Source organism: Panthera leo, chromosome A2, assembly GCF_018350215.1.
Source record: "Panthera leo isolate Ple1 chromosome A2, P.leo_Ple1_pat1.1, whole genome shotgun sequence".
Taxonomy (NCBI): Eukaryota; Metazoa; Chordata; class Mammalia; order Carnivora; family Felidae; genus Panthera; species Panthera leo.
Window position 1 is genome coordinate 7083999 of NC_056680.1, and position 13238 is coordinate 7097236.

General features: G+C 38.9%; 2 protein-coding genes across 2 annotated transcripts; both read right to left on the reverse strand.

Moving 5' to 3' along the window:
* Window positions 1–764: 764 nt before the first annotated feature.
* On the reverse strand, window positions 765–1754 carry LOC122209099 (putative gustatory receptor clone PTE01). Its single transcript, XM_042920720.1, is given in 1 exon segment — window positions 765–1754. A coding segment is annotated over 1 exon segment (990 nt).
* Window positions 1755–9065: 7311 nt separating this feature from the next.
* LOC122213298 (putative gustatory receptor clone PTE01) lies at window positions 9066–10058 on the reverse strand. Its single transcript, XM_042927426.1, has one exon. The coding sequence runs from the start codon at window positions 10056–10058 to the stop codon at window positions 9066–9068; it is 993 nt and encodes a 330-aa protein (XP_042783360.1).
* Window positions 10059–13238: the final 3180 nt, after the last annotated feature.

Consider the following 13238-nt stretch of genomic DNA (forward strand, 5'->3'; position numbering starts at 1 on the left):
TTTGAGCTTGATCTCTTTAGCAACTCACAACTAAACCATCTTGGGTGCTTTTTAAAACATCCTCATACCTAGACACACACCTGTCCAACTAAATCAGAATCTCTGGTGATGAGACTCAGTCATCATTAGTTATAAAACTTCTCAGCGTATTCTATAAAATCCATGATTGGGGGGTGCCTGGGGGGCTCAGTCGGTTAAGTGTCCACCTTCAGCTCAGGTCATGATCTCACCATTCATGAGTTTGACCCCACATTGGGCTCCGCACTGACAGTGCAGAGGCTGCTTGGGATTCTATCTCCCTCTGTCTGTTCCTCCTCCACTTGTGTGCTCGTGTTCTCTCTCTCTGTTAAAATAAATAAACTTAAAAAAAAAATCCAAGATTGAGGACCAGTAATGGCGTATTTAGACATTACCTGGATAAATAGCTTTGACAGATGCAAAATTTGTATGGAAAATAAACAGAAACCATGGGAAAGGGTATAAATTTTAAGTATATAAAAGGAAGAATGCACCCTGGATACCAGGGTCATTGAGGAGAACTTCTCATGCATTCATTATGATGTACAAAGTGTCCCAGAATACTCCTCCAATCCAATTAAAAACAAATTTTAAAAAATAGTATTCATGTATGAAACATGAAGAGGAATGAAAACCATGAGACTGAAAAAATAATGGGGCCCAGAAGCAGTATTTGCTGATCTACATGTTTGGTTTGGCTGATTTTTTCAACACACACTTCAAAAAGGAATGCACACATACTGAGATTAACCTATTCTTCTGAGTGACCTCCATAGGGCACTCTTGATGTCCCTGTTCCTCAAGCTGTAAATGAAGGGGTTCAGCATGGGGGTGACTACGGTGTACACAACTGAGGCCACCATATCCTTCCTGGGAGAAGGCAACAGTGCTGATCCAAGGTATACTCCAATAGCCGTTCCATAAAATAAGCAAACAACTGACAGGTGAGAGCCACAGGTGGAGAAGGCTTTGTACTTCCCACCTGTTGATGGGATTCTCAGAATGGAAGAAACAATTTTATAGTAAGAGAAAAAGATCCCTGAGATAGGGAGAAAGCCAGAGATGGCACCAACAAAATACATGACTACGTTATTGGTGAAAGTGTCAGAGCAGGCAAGGTTGAGGAGTTGAGAAGGGTCACAGAAGAAATTAGAAATTTCCACATCCTTGAAACAGGTAAGTTGCAACACGATTAAATTGTGCAACTGGGAGTCCAAAAGGCTAACACAAAAGGACACCAAAACTAAGAAGCCACAGAGATGTGGGTTCATGATGACTGAGTAGTGTAGAGGATGACAGATGGCCACAAATCGGTCATATGCCATTGCAGTCAGAAACATACCATCCATACATCCAAAAAGGATCAAAAAAGACATCTGAGTCAGGCAGCCCACATAGGAGATGACTCTGCTCTGAGTTTGGATGTCCACAATCATCTTAGGGACAGTGGTGGAGATGAATCCGATGTCAGCCAAGGACAGGTTGGAGAGGAAGAAGTACATGGGGGTGTGGAGGTGAGAGTCAGAACTGACAACCAGGATGATGAGCAGGTTTCCAAGCACACTGACCAGGTACATGGACAGGAAGAGCCCAAACAGGAGGGCCTGCAGTCCTGGATTATCTGAGAGTCCCGTGAGGAAGAATTCTGAGACACTTGTTAGATTTTGTTCTATGTAGCTTTGACACCTTTAGAAAACAAAAAGAGGGTTGGAGAAAGGAAACAAGTAAATGGGCATCCAGCACTGTGTCCATGTTGTATATTCAAGCAATTCACAAGTAAAATATTCATACTTGTAGACATGCACCCTAGTGCCTTTAGAAATATTTTTCAATGACACATCCCATTTCTTAGAACTCTTTCCTCATTGGTTTCACATTATTCACCTCTCTATATATACATTTACTTTAGAGAAATTCAACTGAAGAGTGTCAGAGGAGCAAGAACATAAGAGGTAATAAACCATGATCACAGTAAACAAGCCTACTTCTTTAAGAGAAACCACAGAATAAGACAAAAATCACTCTAATTTAAAGAAATGGAGATGCAGTTAAACATATCTTTCTTTACTCAAATGCAATGCTAGATATTCTCTTCATTTAGAATATTCATAAACACCTCATGAAAGGCAGGACTGTGTGATTTGGATTCTGTATTAAAGTTCAATATTCATAATCAGAAAATATTTTGTTAGTTATATTCATGAGTTTTATCATTTTTTGATTTTCTTTCTTCTCTCCTTCATGGAGGTAAGCAATGATTTGATGTTGGTTGTCTTCTAAAAGTCATTTAATATGTAATTTCTATCCTTGGCTTTGGTGGACTTCAAATTTTGAAAAACACAGTTAAGTATGTATAATCATCCAACATTGATGACTATGAAGATAGTTTCTTCTTTGTTTCTGTGAACAGTGGAAAGGTTTACCCTACATTTAACAGAGATTTTTAAATTTTTGATGGCTCCCCTGTGCCAAAAAGGTATAGACTCCGGGGATTCAGAAATAAATGAGACTTGGTTGTTTCTCTCCATATCTGAAAGATATACTTGTGTAAACAAAAGTAAAATGTACTGTTAGAACTGTAGGGAAATCATAACCTCAGGTCATCAGATATTTAAGTCCAATGACATGATAGTTAACCTTATCATTATTAGTAATAAAAATTCTAAAATTTAATTTGCCCTTACTTTATGCACTCATCACATACTTATTGCATAGAGGGCATCCTTTGTTTGTTTAATCCTTTTTCAGTTGAGTTGTACCAATTAGGGATCAACTTAGACAACAATTCTAAGTCTCAGAGATACCAAGAACCTGACCTATAACACACTAATAATAAGTGGAGCAGACAGGATTCAAAATTAAATTGTTATTCTCTGAGTCCCATGAACTTCCTTGTCTCTATAATTTATGAAAGTTTTCAACAGCGGTACAGAGATTTTAACTATAGGTACATCTGAGACATATTTTTTAACTGTTTTCAGTTTCCTAAGTAGAAATAGACCCAAGACTCTGACTTTGCCTCCTTTCGTGATTGAGTAGGCTTATTATAAGAATGGTAGAGGAAGTGGACAGTTGAAGGAAAATCCAGGAACAGGGGCAGACAGAGAGAGAGAGAGAGAGAGAGAGAGAGAGAGAGAGAAAGATCTCCCCTGAAGAACTGTGTGCCAACTCTCTAAGATCATTGCCTGTGATCTCAGCCATTCTTCCCATAGTTGATGCAGGAAGTTGACTGCTCTCCAACTGTGGTCTACCAGAAACCCCTAAAGGGAAGAGCAAGAAGTCTCTGCCAGGACTGACAAGGAAGTGAAATGACCATTTTGGGTTGTCGGGGGGGGAATACTGGTCTGATGTTCAGATTCAAACATGGCATCAACCCTTTCTGACTTATGACCTGGTACAAGTTAGATAAAATTCTGTTCTCCTTTCTCCTTATATAAAATAATAATAATGTGTGCATTTATCATTTGGGACAACTTATGCAGGTGAAATCAAACAAGATACATAAAATACATATCTCAGAGCCTGGCACTTAGGAAGCCCCCAGTAAAAGCACACTATGTTGTGGTTAATGGTTAATGTCATCCTCCTCCTTGTAATCATCATAATCTCCTTCATGATCATTTTGGAGTAGCTTAGGAAAAGGCTAGAGAGATCCATCTGCGGCCATATGGTGGGGCAGATGTCAACAAGAGCCAGAACCAGTGAGAGTGGAAACAGAACTGTTTTTTAATTTTTTTAAATGTTTATTTATTTTTGAAAGAGAGAGACAGAGTGCAAGTGGGGGAGGGGCAGAGACAGAGGGAGACACAGAATCTGAAGCAGGGTCCAGGCTCGGAGCGGTCAGCGCAGAGCCCGACTTGGGGCTTGAACCAAGAACTGCAAGATCATGACCTGAGCTGAAGTCGGACGCTTAACCGACAGACGCACCCAGGTGCCCCAGAAGAACTCTTAATGAGAATTCTCACACCTCCACCAGAACCCAGAAAATAAATTTCACAGGGCTCTCATCTGAAGGTTTATATACTGATGCCCTCCCATCTGTCTATCCCAAGCATCATCATGTTTGTGTTGTTGAGGAAAAAATGTTCCTGATGGTCCCTCCTCCAATCACTGTCCCCTTCAGCACTTACTGGGCGGGAATGCATCTCTGCTGGAGCATGATGGAGGAGTACAGGTCTCCTGTCGGGTGTATGATGAAGGTTCACAGTCCCTCCTCAGGACAGGCAGGAAGACAGACTTGGCTGGGACCTTCTTATGCAGATGCCCACAAGGGGAGGAGACACAGGTATGGAGCCACTGTATTAGAACTGTCAAATTAAACAGCTGGAGGCACCTGCCAATTATTTACAACTGTATGACTTTGGAGGCTCAATACACAAAGCTTATAATTAGCCAATTGGTCCATGTTGTCCCGATCTCTAAGGACTTGCTAATGTTAATAGAAGACAAAGGGGAACAAATGAGTATCTTTAGAAGGGTCTAGGTCCTTCCTCTCCTCTGGAAGAAGTTCAGCTCTACTCCTTGCTTCTTACTTCCAAGTTGTAGGATCTTAACATAAAATTCAGACTTTATTTTCAATTGAATCACTCAATATGAGATTTTGATATCTGTAAATCCATTATATATGAATCATGAAATCTAGGCAGAATTAGGTCTTCTATACAGAGAATGTGATACTATTTCCATTTTCTCAGTCAATAGTTGCCTTTCTCTTTTATTTTTTTATTTACATTTATTTTTGAGATAGAGAGACAGAGTGTGAGCAGGGGAGGAGCAGTCAGGGAGACACAGAATCTGAAGCAGGCTTCAGGTTCTGAGCTGTCAGCGCAGAGCCTGGTGGGGGGCTTGAACCCACAACAGTGAGATCATGACCTGAACTGAAGTCAGACGCTTAACTGGCTGAGCCACCCAGGTGCCCCAGTTAATAGTTGTCTCTAAAGATAACTTCTTATTTTCATTTTTTAGCTCTTACTTGGGTCAGCATTTTTTTTAAGTTTTTTTTTTTTTTTGAGAGAAAAAGAGAGAGAGAAAGCACATGTGGGGGGAGGGGCAGAGAGAAGGAGAGGCAGAATCTCAAGCAGGCTTCACACCATGAGCACAGAGCCTGATGTGGGGTTTGAACTCACAAACTGTGAGATTATGATCTGAGCCAAGATCAAGAGTGGGTCACTTAACCAACTGAGCCACCCAGGTGCCCCAGGTTGGCATTTTATATGTTGGAGATTCACAGGGTTATTTTTATTTTTTGGCTAATTTGAATGAGACTGTAGTTCTCTTTTTTTTCTCTCTCTCTCTCTCTAATTGAGTTACACTGATATACTAGGAAACTATTGATTTTCACATATTTATTTTGTAACTGATATTTTACTTCAATACTTTAGAGAGCCTCTCATAACGTTATAATCAAGGTGTTGGCCAAGGCTGTTATCATCTCAAGTCTTGACAGGCAGAAACCCATTTACAAGCTCATTCATGGGCCATTGGTAGGATTCACATGTTTGCAGGCTGTTGGCCAAAGAATTCCCTAAGTTCCTTCACACTCAGGCCTCTTGATGGGGCAGTTCATAACGTGGCAACTGGGTTCCATCAACATGATCAACTGAAAGAGTGAGAGAGAGGCGGTAGGAAGAAATCTTTTTTTTTTCACCCTATTCCCAAAAGTGACTTCCCAACATTTCTTCCACATTCTCATTGTTGGAAGTGAGTCGCTATGTCTATTTCACACTCAGGGGGAGGGAAATACACAAGAACCAGAAAACCAGGAGTTGGGGATCATTGGAAACATCTCAAGTACTGCTTATCACACAAGTCTCATCCTCCATAAGAACTTTGTGCTCCAAGCACTTCAAGACTCAGGTCATTTCTGTATGCTTTCCAGTATAGTCCCAAATTTGTCACACAACAAAAATTCCTAGGAGACACACTGGCAAATAGGTAGAACATCTTCTCCATTGGGCACTTCTGCAGACCCCACTTTACTGCTTCTGGTCATGCCATCTCAAGTAGACTCCTTGGTTTCTGTTGCACCATGAGAGCCCCTCCACCAACTTTAAGCCAACTTGCAGCTATTCCATGGCCAAATTTAACAAATATCCCCAGCGGTTCTGATTTCTTCCAACTAGAGAGGAATCAACTCACTCTAGAATCTATTTTCTTTAGATTTCTGTATTCTCAGCTTTTAAAGACATAAATAAACTGTGGTTTTGGTTTATCTGTTGTTTTTTTTTTTTTCTAGTGGATAAAGTGAGATGTATGTGGATAGTGGGATGTAACCTTCTAAATTGCCTCTAAGCATCCTTCCTGACTCAGAGATCTCTCTGCTGAGGAATATGGAGATTAGTTTGTCACTAAGTGATATGAAGAAAACTTTAGGGTATACCCAATCAAATTGGATACTGGAAAGAATGCTATTTACCTGTGTGTGGATAAATGACAGAAGGTATTTTTAGGGGAGAGCACATGACAGATAAGTAGAGGTAGATATGAGAGGGAGAGGTGGGGTGTTAAGGCATTTAGAATAGTTAGCCCATAGAAAAACTGTGTTATTAAACTGAAGTTATTTCAGAGTAGGGTGTATAAAGACATTAGTAGGGGGAAAGGATACTAGGGTCATGATAAAGATGAATTTATAGGACACAGAATAGGAAAACCAAAGGCATTTATGTTTGTGTAGTAAAATGTGATATGTGCTCTCTTCTTTTCCAGTTTCCAATTCCCGCTGCCATGATGAGTAGTGGCCAAATGGCAAGTAGGTAGAAGAAATGTATTGGAGAAGGAGAAGGTGAGTATTGGGGCCTTTTAATATTTGGGCAGTAGCAAAAATATTATTAAACTGAAGTCAGCATAGTGGGTAGAGGAGATATTAGTGTCACTGCCAAAGATGAGTATAGAGGACATGATATATCCAACAAAGGGGTCGATTTCCAAAATATGTAAAGAAATTATACAACTTAACACCCAAAAACTTTTTTTCAATTAAAAATGGGCATTTTTCCAAAGAAGACATAAGATGACCAACAAACACATGAAAGTATGCTGACCATCACTAATCATCAGGGAAATGCAAATTACTTGATATCTGTCAGAAGGGCTAAAATCAAAAACATAAGAAGTAACAAGTATTATTGAGGACGTGGAGAAAAAGGAAACCTCCTGCACTGTTTGTGGGAATGCAAATTGGAGCAATCACTGTGGAAAACCGTATTCTAAAAATAGCATTGCCATAGGATCCAGCAATTCCACTACTGGGTATTTACCCAAAGAAAATGAAAACACTAATTTGAAAAGATATTTGCATGCCCAAATACATATCAAAACCACAATGAGATATCTCACACCTTTCAGAATTGCTAAAATTAACGATGCAGGAAACAACAGATGTTGGTGAGGATGTGGAGAAAGGAGAACACTTTTCCACCGTTGGTGGGAATGCAAACTGGTTCAGCCACTCTAGAAAACAGTATGGAGGTTCCTCAAAAAATCAAAATAGAACTACCCTACGACCCAGCAATTGCATGACTAGGTATTTATCCATAGGATACAAAAATGCTGATTTGAAGGGGCACATGCATCCCAGTGTATAGCAGTGCTATCAACAATAGCCAAATTATGGAAAAACCCCAAATATCCATAGACTGATGAATGGATAAAGAAGGTGTGGTATGTATAAACAATGGAATATTACTTGGCAATCAATAAGAATGAAATCTTGCCATTTGCAACAACGTGGATGGAAATAGAGCAAAATAGGTCAGTTAGAGAGAGGCAAATATCATATGATTTCACTCATGTGTGGAATTTAAGAAACAAAGGAAACGAACATAGGGGAAGGGAAGGAAAAATAAAATAAGATAAAAACAGAGGGAGGCAACCCATAAGAGATTCTTAAGTGCAGAGAACAAACTGAGACTTGCTGGACGGGAGGTGGGTAGGGGGATGGGCTAGATGGGTGATGGGTATTAAGGAGGGCACTTGTTGGGATGGACACTGGGTGTTATATGTAAGTGACGAATCACTAAATTCTACTCCTAAAACCAATACTACACTATATATTAACTAACTTGAATTTAAATTAATTAGTTAATTTTAAAAAATATATTTTCACCCCTCTGTTTGTTGCAGTATTATTTATAATAGCCAAGGTATAGAAGCAACTCAAATGTCCATCAACAGATGAATGGATAAAGAAGAACTGGTATATTTATATACAATGGAATATTATTCAGCCATAAAAAAGGCAGTGTAATCTTGCCATTTCCAACAACATGGATGGACCTACGGGGTTTAATGTTAAGTGAAATAAGTCAAAACTAATACCATATGAATTTACCCATATGTGGAATTTAAGAAACAAAACAAATGAGCAAACAAAAACATGAACAAGAAAACAGACTTTTAAATACAGAGAACAAACTGGTGATTGCCAAAGGAGAGGTGGGTGAGAGGATGGGTGAAATAGATAAAGGGGATTAAGAGTACACTTATCACAATGAGCACTGAGTAATGTATGAATTGTTGAATAATTATAATGTACACCTGAAACTAATATAACACTGTATGTTAATTATACTTGAATATAAATGAAAGAAAGGATAAATAGGATAAATGAATGAATGAATGAATGAATGAATGAATGTCAAGTTTGACAACCAGTGACATGAATCCTCCCACATAACCTGATTGGATAAATGAGAAATCTGTATGGAAAATACACAAGAACTGCAGGGGAAATGTGATTTAAATGTATAAAAAGAGAACCTCTCATCTTTCTGGGATGCTTGGATCACCAATGCTAAAGCACAGAATCTCCACAGATATAATAGGATTCAGTCATGCAATGATTATGGTATACAAAGGACCCCAGAATATTTTCTCTGTCCCACTGAAGACATATGAAAAAAAGCAATATGGAAATGTTCAGCAAGGAGAGGGGTGAAAGCCATGACAGCTAAAAAAATGATATGGTGAGAGAGGTAGGATTTGCAAGTCTAGGTTAGTTTTACTGCATTTTCCTACCTATACTCCAAATGGACAGCACAGTACTGAGATTAGACTATTTTGCTGAGGAGCCTCTGCATGGCCCTTTGGATGTCCCTGTTCCTCAGGCTGTAGATGAAAGGGTTCAACATGGGAGTGACCACAGTATACACCACCGAGGCCACTGCACCCTTCCTGGGAGAAGTTGACACAGCCGAACTGAGATACACCCCGAGTCCTGTTCCATAAAATAAGCAAACAACTGACAGGTGAGAGCCACAGGTGGAGAAGGCTTTGTACTTCCCACCTGTTGATGGGATTCTCAAAATGGAAGAAACAATTTTATAGTAAGAGAAAAAGATTCCTGAGATAGGGACAAAGCCAGAGATGGCACCAACAAAATACATGACTACGTTATTGGTGAAAGTGTCAGAGCAGGCAAGGTTGAGGAGTTGAGAAGGGTCACAGAAGAAATGAGAAATTTCCACATCCTTGAAGTAGGTAAGTTGTAACACGATCGAATTGTGCATCTGGGAGACCAAAACGCTGATGAAAAGTGATGCCAAAACCAACAAGCCACAGAGGCGAGGGTTCATGATGACCAAGTAGCGCAGGGGGTGACAGATTGCCACAAACCGGTCATATGCCATTGCAGCCAGGAGGAGACTATCCAAACATCCAAAAAGCATAAAAAAAGACATCTGAGTCAGGCAGCCCACATACGAGATGACTCTGCTCTGAGTTTGGATGTCCACAATCATCTTGGGGATGGTAGTAGAGGTGAAACCGATGTCAGCCAATGACAGGTTGGAGAGGAAAAAGTACATGGGGGTGTGGAGGTGGGGGTCAGAGCTGACGGCCAGGACGATGAGCAGGTTCCCGAGTACGCTGACCAGGTACATAGACAGGAACAGCCCAAAAAGGAGGGGCTGCAGTTCTAGATCATCTGAGAGTCCCGTGAGGAAGAATTCTGAAACCCTTGTTAGATTTTGTGGTTCTATGTACCTTGGACACCTTTTGAAAAAGAAAAGAAGGTTGGGGAAAGTAAACAAGTCAATGGGCATTCAGCACTGTGTCCATATTGTGTATTCAAGCAGTTCACAAGGAAAATATTCACACTTAGGATCATACACTCCAGTACCTTCAACAATATTTCTGTGCCTAAAATTCAATTGTCTTAGAACTGTTTCCTCACTCGTTTCTCTGTTATTCTCTCTTTCTCTCTCTTTTTTAAATTTTAGACAGAGTCCACAGGAGTGGAGGAGGGGGCAGAGGGAGTGGGATTGAGAACCCAGGGTTCCATCTCATGACCCTGGGACCATGATCTGAGCAGAAATCAAGTCAGCCACTCAAACAACTGAGCCATCCAGGTACCTCTTCCTATACACACTTTAAAGATACTCAGCTGAAGAATGTTAGAGGAGCAAGAACATTTATAGATAAATGATAAATCCATGATCACCATAAAATACTCTTTTAAGGAAATATATTGAATAAGAAACATTCTTCTCCCTTTAAGGAAAAAATTATTCTAATTAAAGGGCACTTAGAAGCATCCTATTTTATTCAAATAAGTGCAAGAAATTCTCTTCAGGATATTGATAAACTGTGTAATTGCTAGAATTACATTCTGACATTCTAAATTAAAGTCAAATATTTACAATCAGAAAGTTTTTCAAAGTGTATTAATTTTCTTCATGGGTTTCATCACTGTCTGGTTTTCTGACTTTTCTCCTCAGTGGAAATATGTGTTCACTCAAATGTGTGGGTTGTCTCCTTAAAGTCTTTTCAAATATAGGGGTGCCTGTTGGCTCAGTCGGTTAAACATCCAATTCCTGATTTCAGTCATGATCTCATGGTTCATGGGTTCAAGCCCTGTGTTGGACTCTATGCTGACAGCACAAAGCCTGCTTAAAATTCTCTCTCTCTCTCTCTCTCTCTCTCTCTCAAAATAAATAAATTTGAACGTCTTTTCAAATATAACTCTTAACTGTAGACTTCAAATTTTGATAAACATATTTTAGATAAATGCACAAAATCATGCATCATCAGTGACCCCATAGATGGCATTCATGTACAATGCAGCTCTCAATCATTAAACTATAAATAACTTTTTAAAAATACTGTCATCCTATCTCATTTTATGCAGGATTATATGTAAACACTACACAATCTCAGGGAAATTGACACTGGTGTTTGACACTGCTCTTTGGGGTGCTTTTTGTTTGTTTGTTTTTGTTTTGTTTTTTTGGTCTGCATTTTGTAGTGCTTTGGTATTAGTACAAGTGCTTACAGGTTATTTCTAATCCTAAACATTTAGAAGGGCTGCTTCTTTTTATATTTTTAAAATATTTTTTACTTTTTTGTGAATTTTTTGTTCCATTTTACTTTCATCATTTCATTTTATTCTACTTTATTGTATTCATTTTTTAAATTTTCAAACATTTTCCTTTTTTTCCCTTTATTTTCTTTCCCTTCTTCCTCTATTCTATCAAGCCTCTCTCAACAACCAGACCAAAACAACCTAGGACCTAGCATCCTTTATTTGATTTTTTTGTGTTGTTTTTAATTTAAAATTTTTATTTTATTAATTCTTTTTCTTCTTCCAAAATGACAAAACAAAGGAATTCACCCCAAAAGAAAGGATAGGAAGAAATGACAGCTGGGGACTTAATCGATATATATACAAGCAAGATGTCTGAACAAGAATTTAGAATCATGATAATAAGGACACTACCTGGGGGTGAAAACAGATTAGAATCCCTTCCTGCAGAGATAAAAGAAATAAAAGCCAGTCAGGATGAAATAAAAATACCATAACTGAGCTGCAGTTTCCAATGGATGCCATGGCAGCAAGGATGCATGAAGTAGAACAGTGAATCAGTGATATAGAGGACAAACTTATCAATAATTATGAAGCAGGAAAAAAGAGGGTAACCAAGGCAAAAGAACATAATATAAGAATTAGAGAACTCAGCGACTCATTAAAAAGGAATAACAAGGGGTCCCAGAAGATGAAGAGACAGTAAAAGGGGTAGAAAATTTATGTGAGCAAATCATAGCAGAAAACTTTCCTAACCTGGGGAAGACACAGACATCAAAATCCAGGACACGCAGAGAACTCCCATTAGATTCAACAAAAACCGACCATCAACAAAGCACGTCATAGTCAAATTCACAAAGTACACAGACAAGGAAAGAACCAAGAAAGCAGCAAGGGGAAAAAAAAAGTCCTTAACCTACAAGGGAAGACAGATGAGGTTCATAGCAGACCTATCCACAGAAACTTGGCAGACCAGAAAGGAGTGGCAGGATATATTCAATGTCCTGAGTCAGAAAAATATGCAGCCAAGAATTCTTCATCCAGCAAGACTGTAATTTAAAATAGGAGAGATAAAAAGTTTCCCAGACACACAAAAACTAAAGGAGTTCGTGACCACTAAACCAGCACTGCAAGAAATTTTAAGGGGGACTCTCTGAGGCAAGAAAAGATGAAAGACAACAAAAAAGACCAAAAGCAACAAAGACTAGAAAGGAGCAGAGAACATCACCAGAAACTCCCAACTCTACAGGCAACACAATGGCAATAAATTCATATCTTTCAGTACTTACTCTAAATGTCAATGAACTAAATGCTCCAATAAAAGATGTAGAGTAACCGAATGGATAAGAAAACAATCTTATCCATCCATCTTATCCAATGGATAAGAATCCATCTATATGCTGTTTACAAGACACCCATTTTAGACCTAAAGACACCTTCAGATTGAAAGTAAAGGGATGGAGAACCATCTATCATGCTAATGGTTGCCAAAAGGAAGCTGGTAGTCATACTTAGACAATCTAGATTTTAAAATAAAGACTGTAACAAGAGATGAAGAAGGACATTATATCATAATTAAGGGGACTATCCACCAAGATGACCAAACAGTTGTAAACACCTATGACCCCAACGTGAAGCACCCAAATATATAAATCAATTAATCATGGACATACAGAAACTCATTGATAATACCATAATAGTAGGGGACTTCAACACCTCACTTACAGCAATGGACAGATATCTAAACAGAAAATGAACATGGAAACAATGGCTTTGAATGACACACTGGACCAGATGGACTTAACAGATATATTCAGAACATTTCATCCTAAAGCAGGGGAATATACATTATTCTGCAGTGCACATGGAACATTCTCCAGAATAGATTACATACTGGGACACAAATCAGCCCTCAACAAGT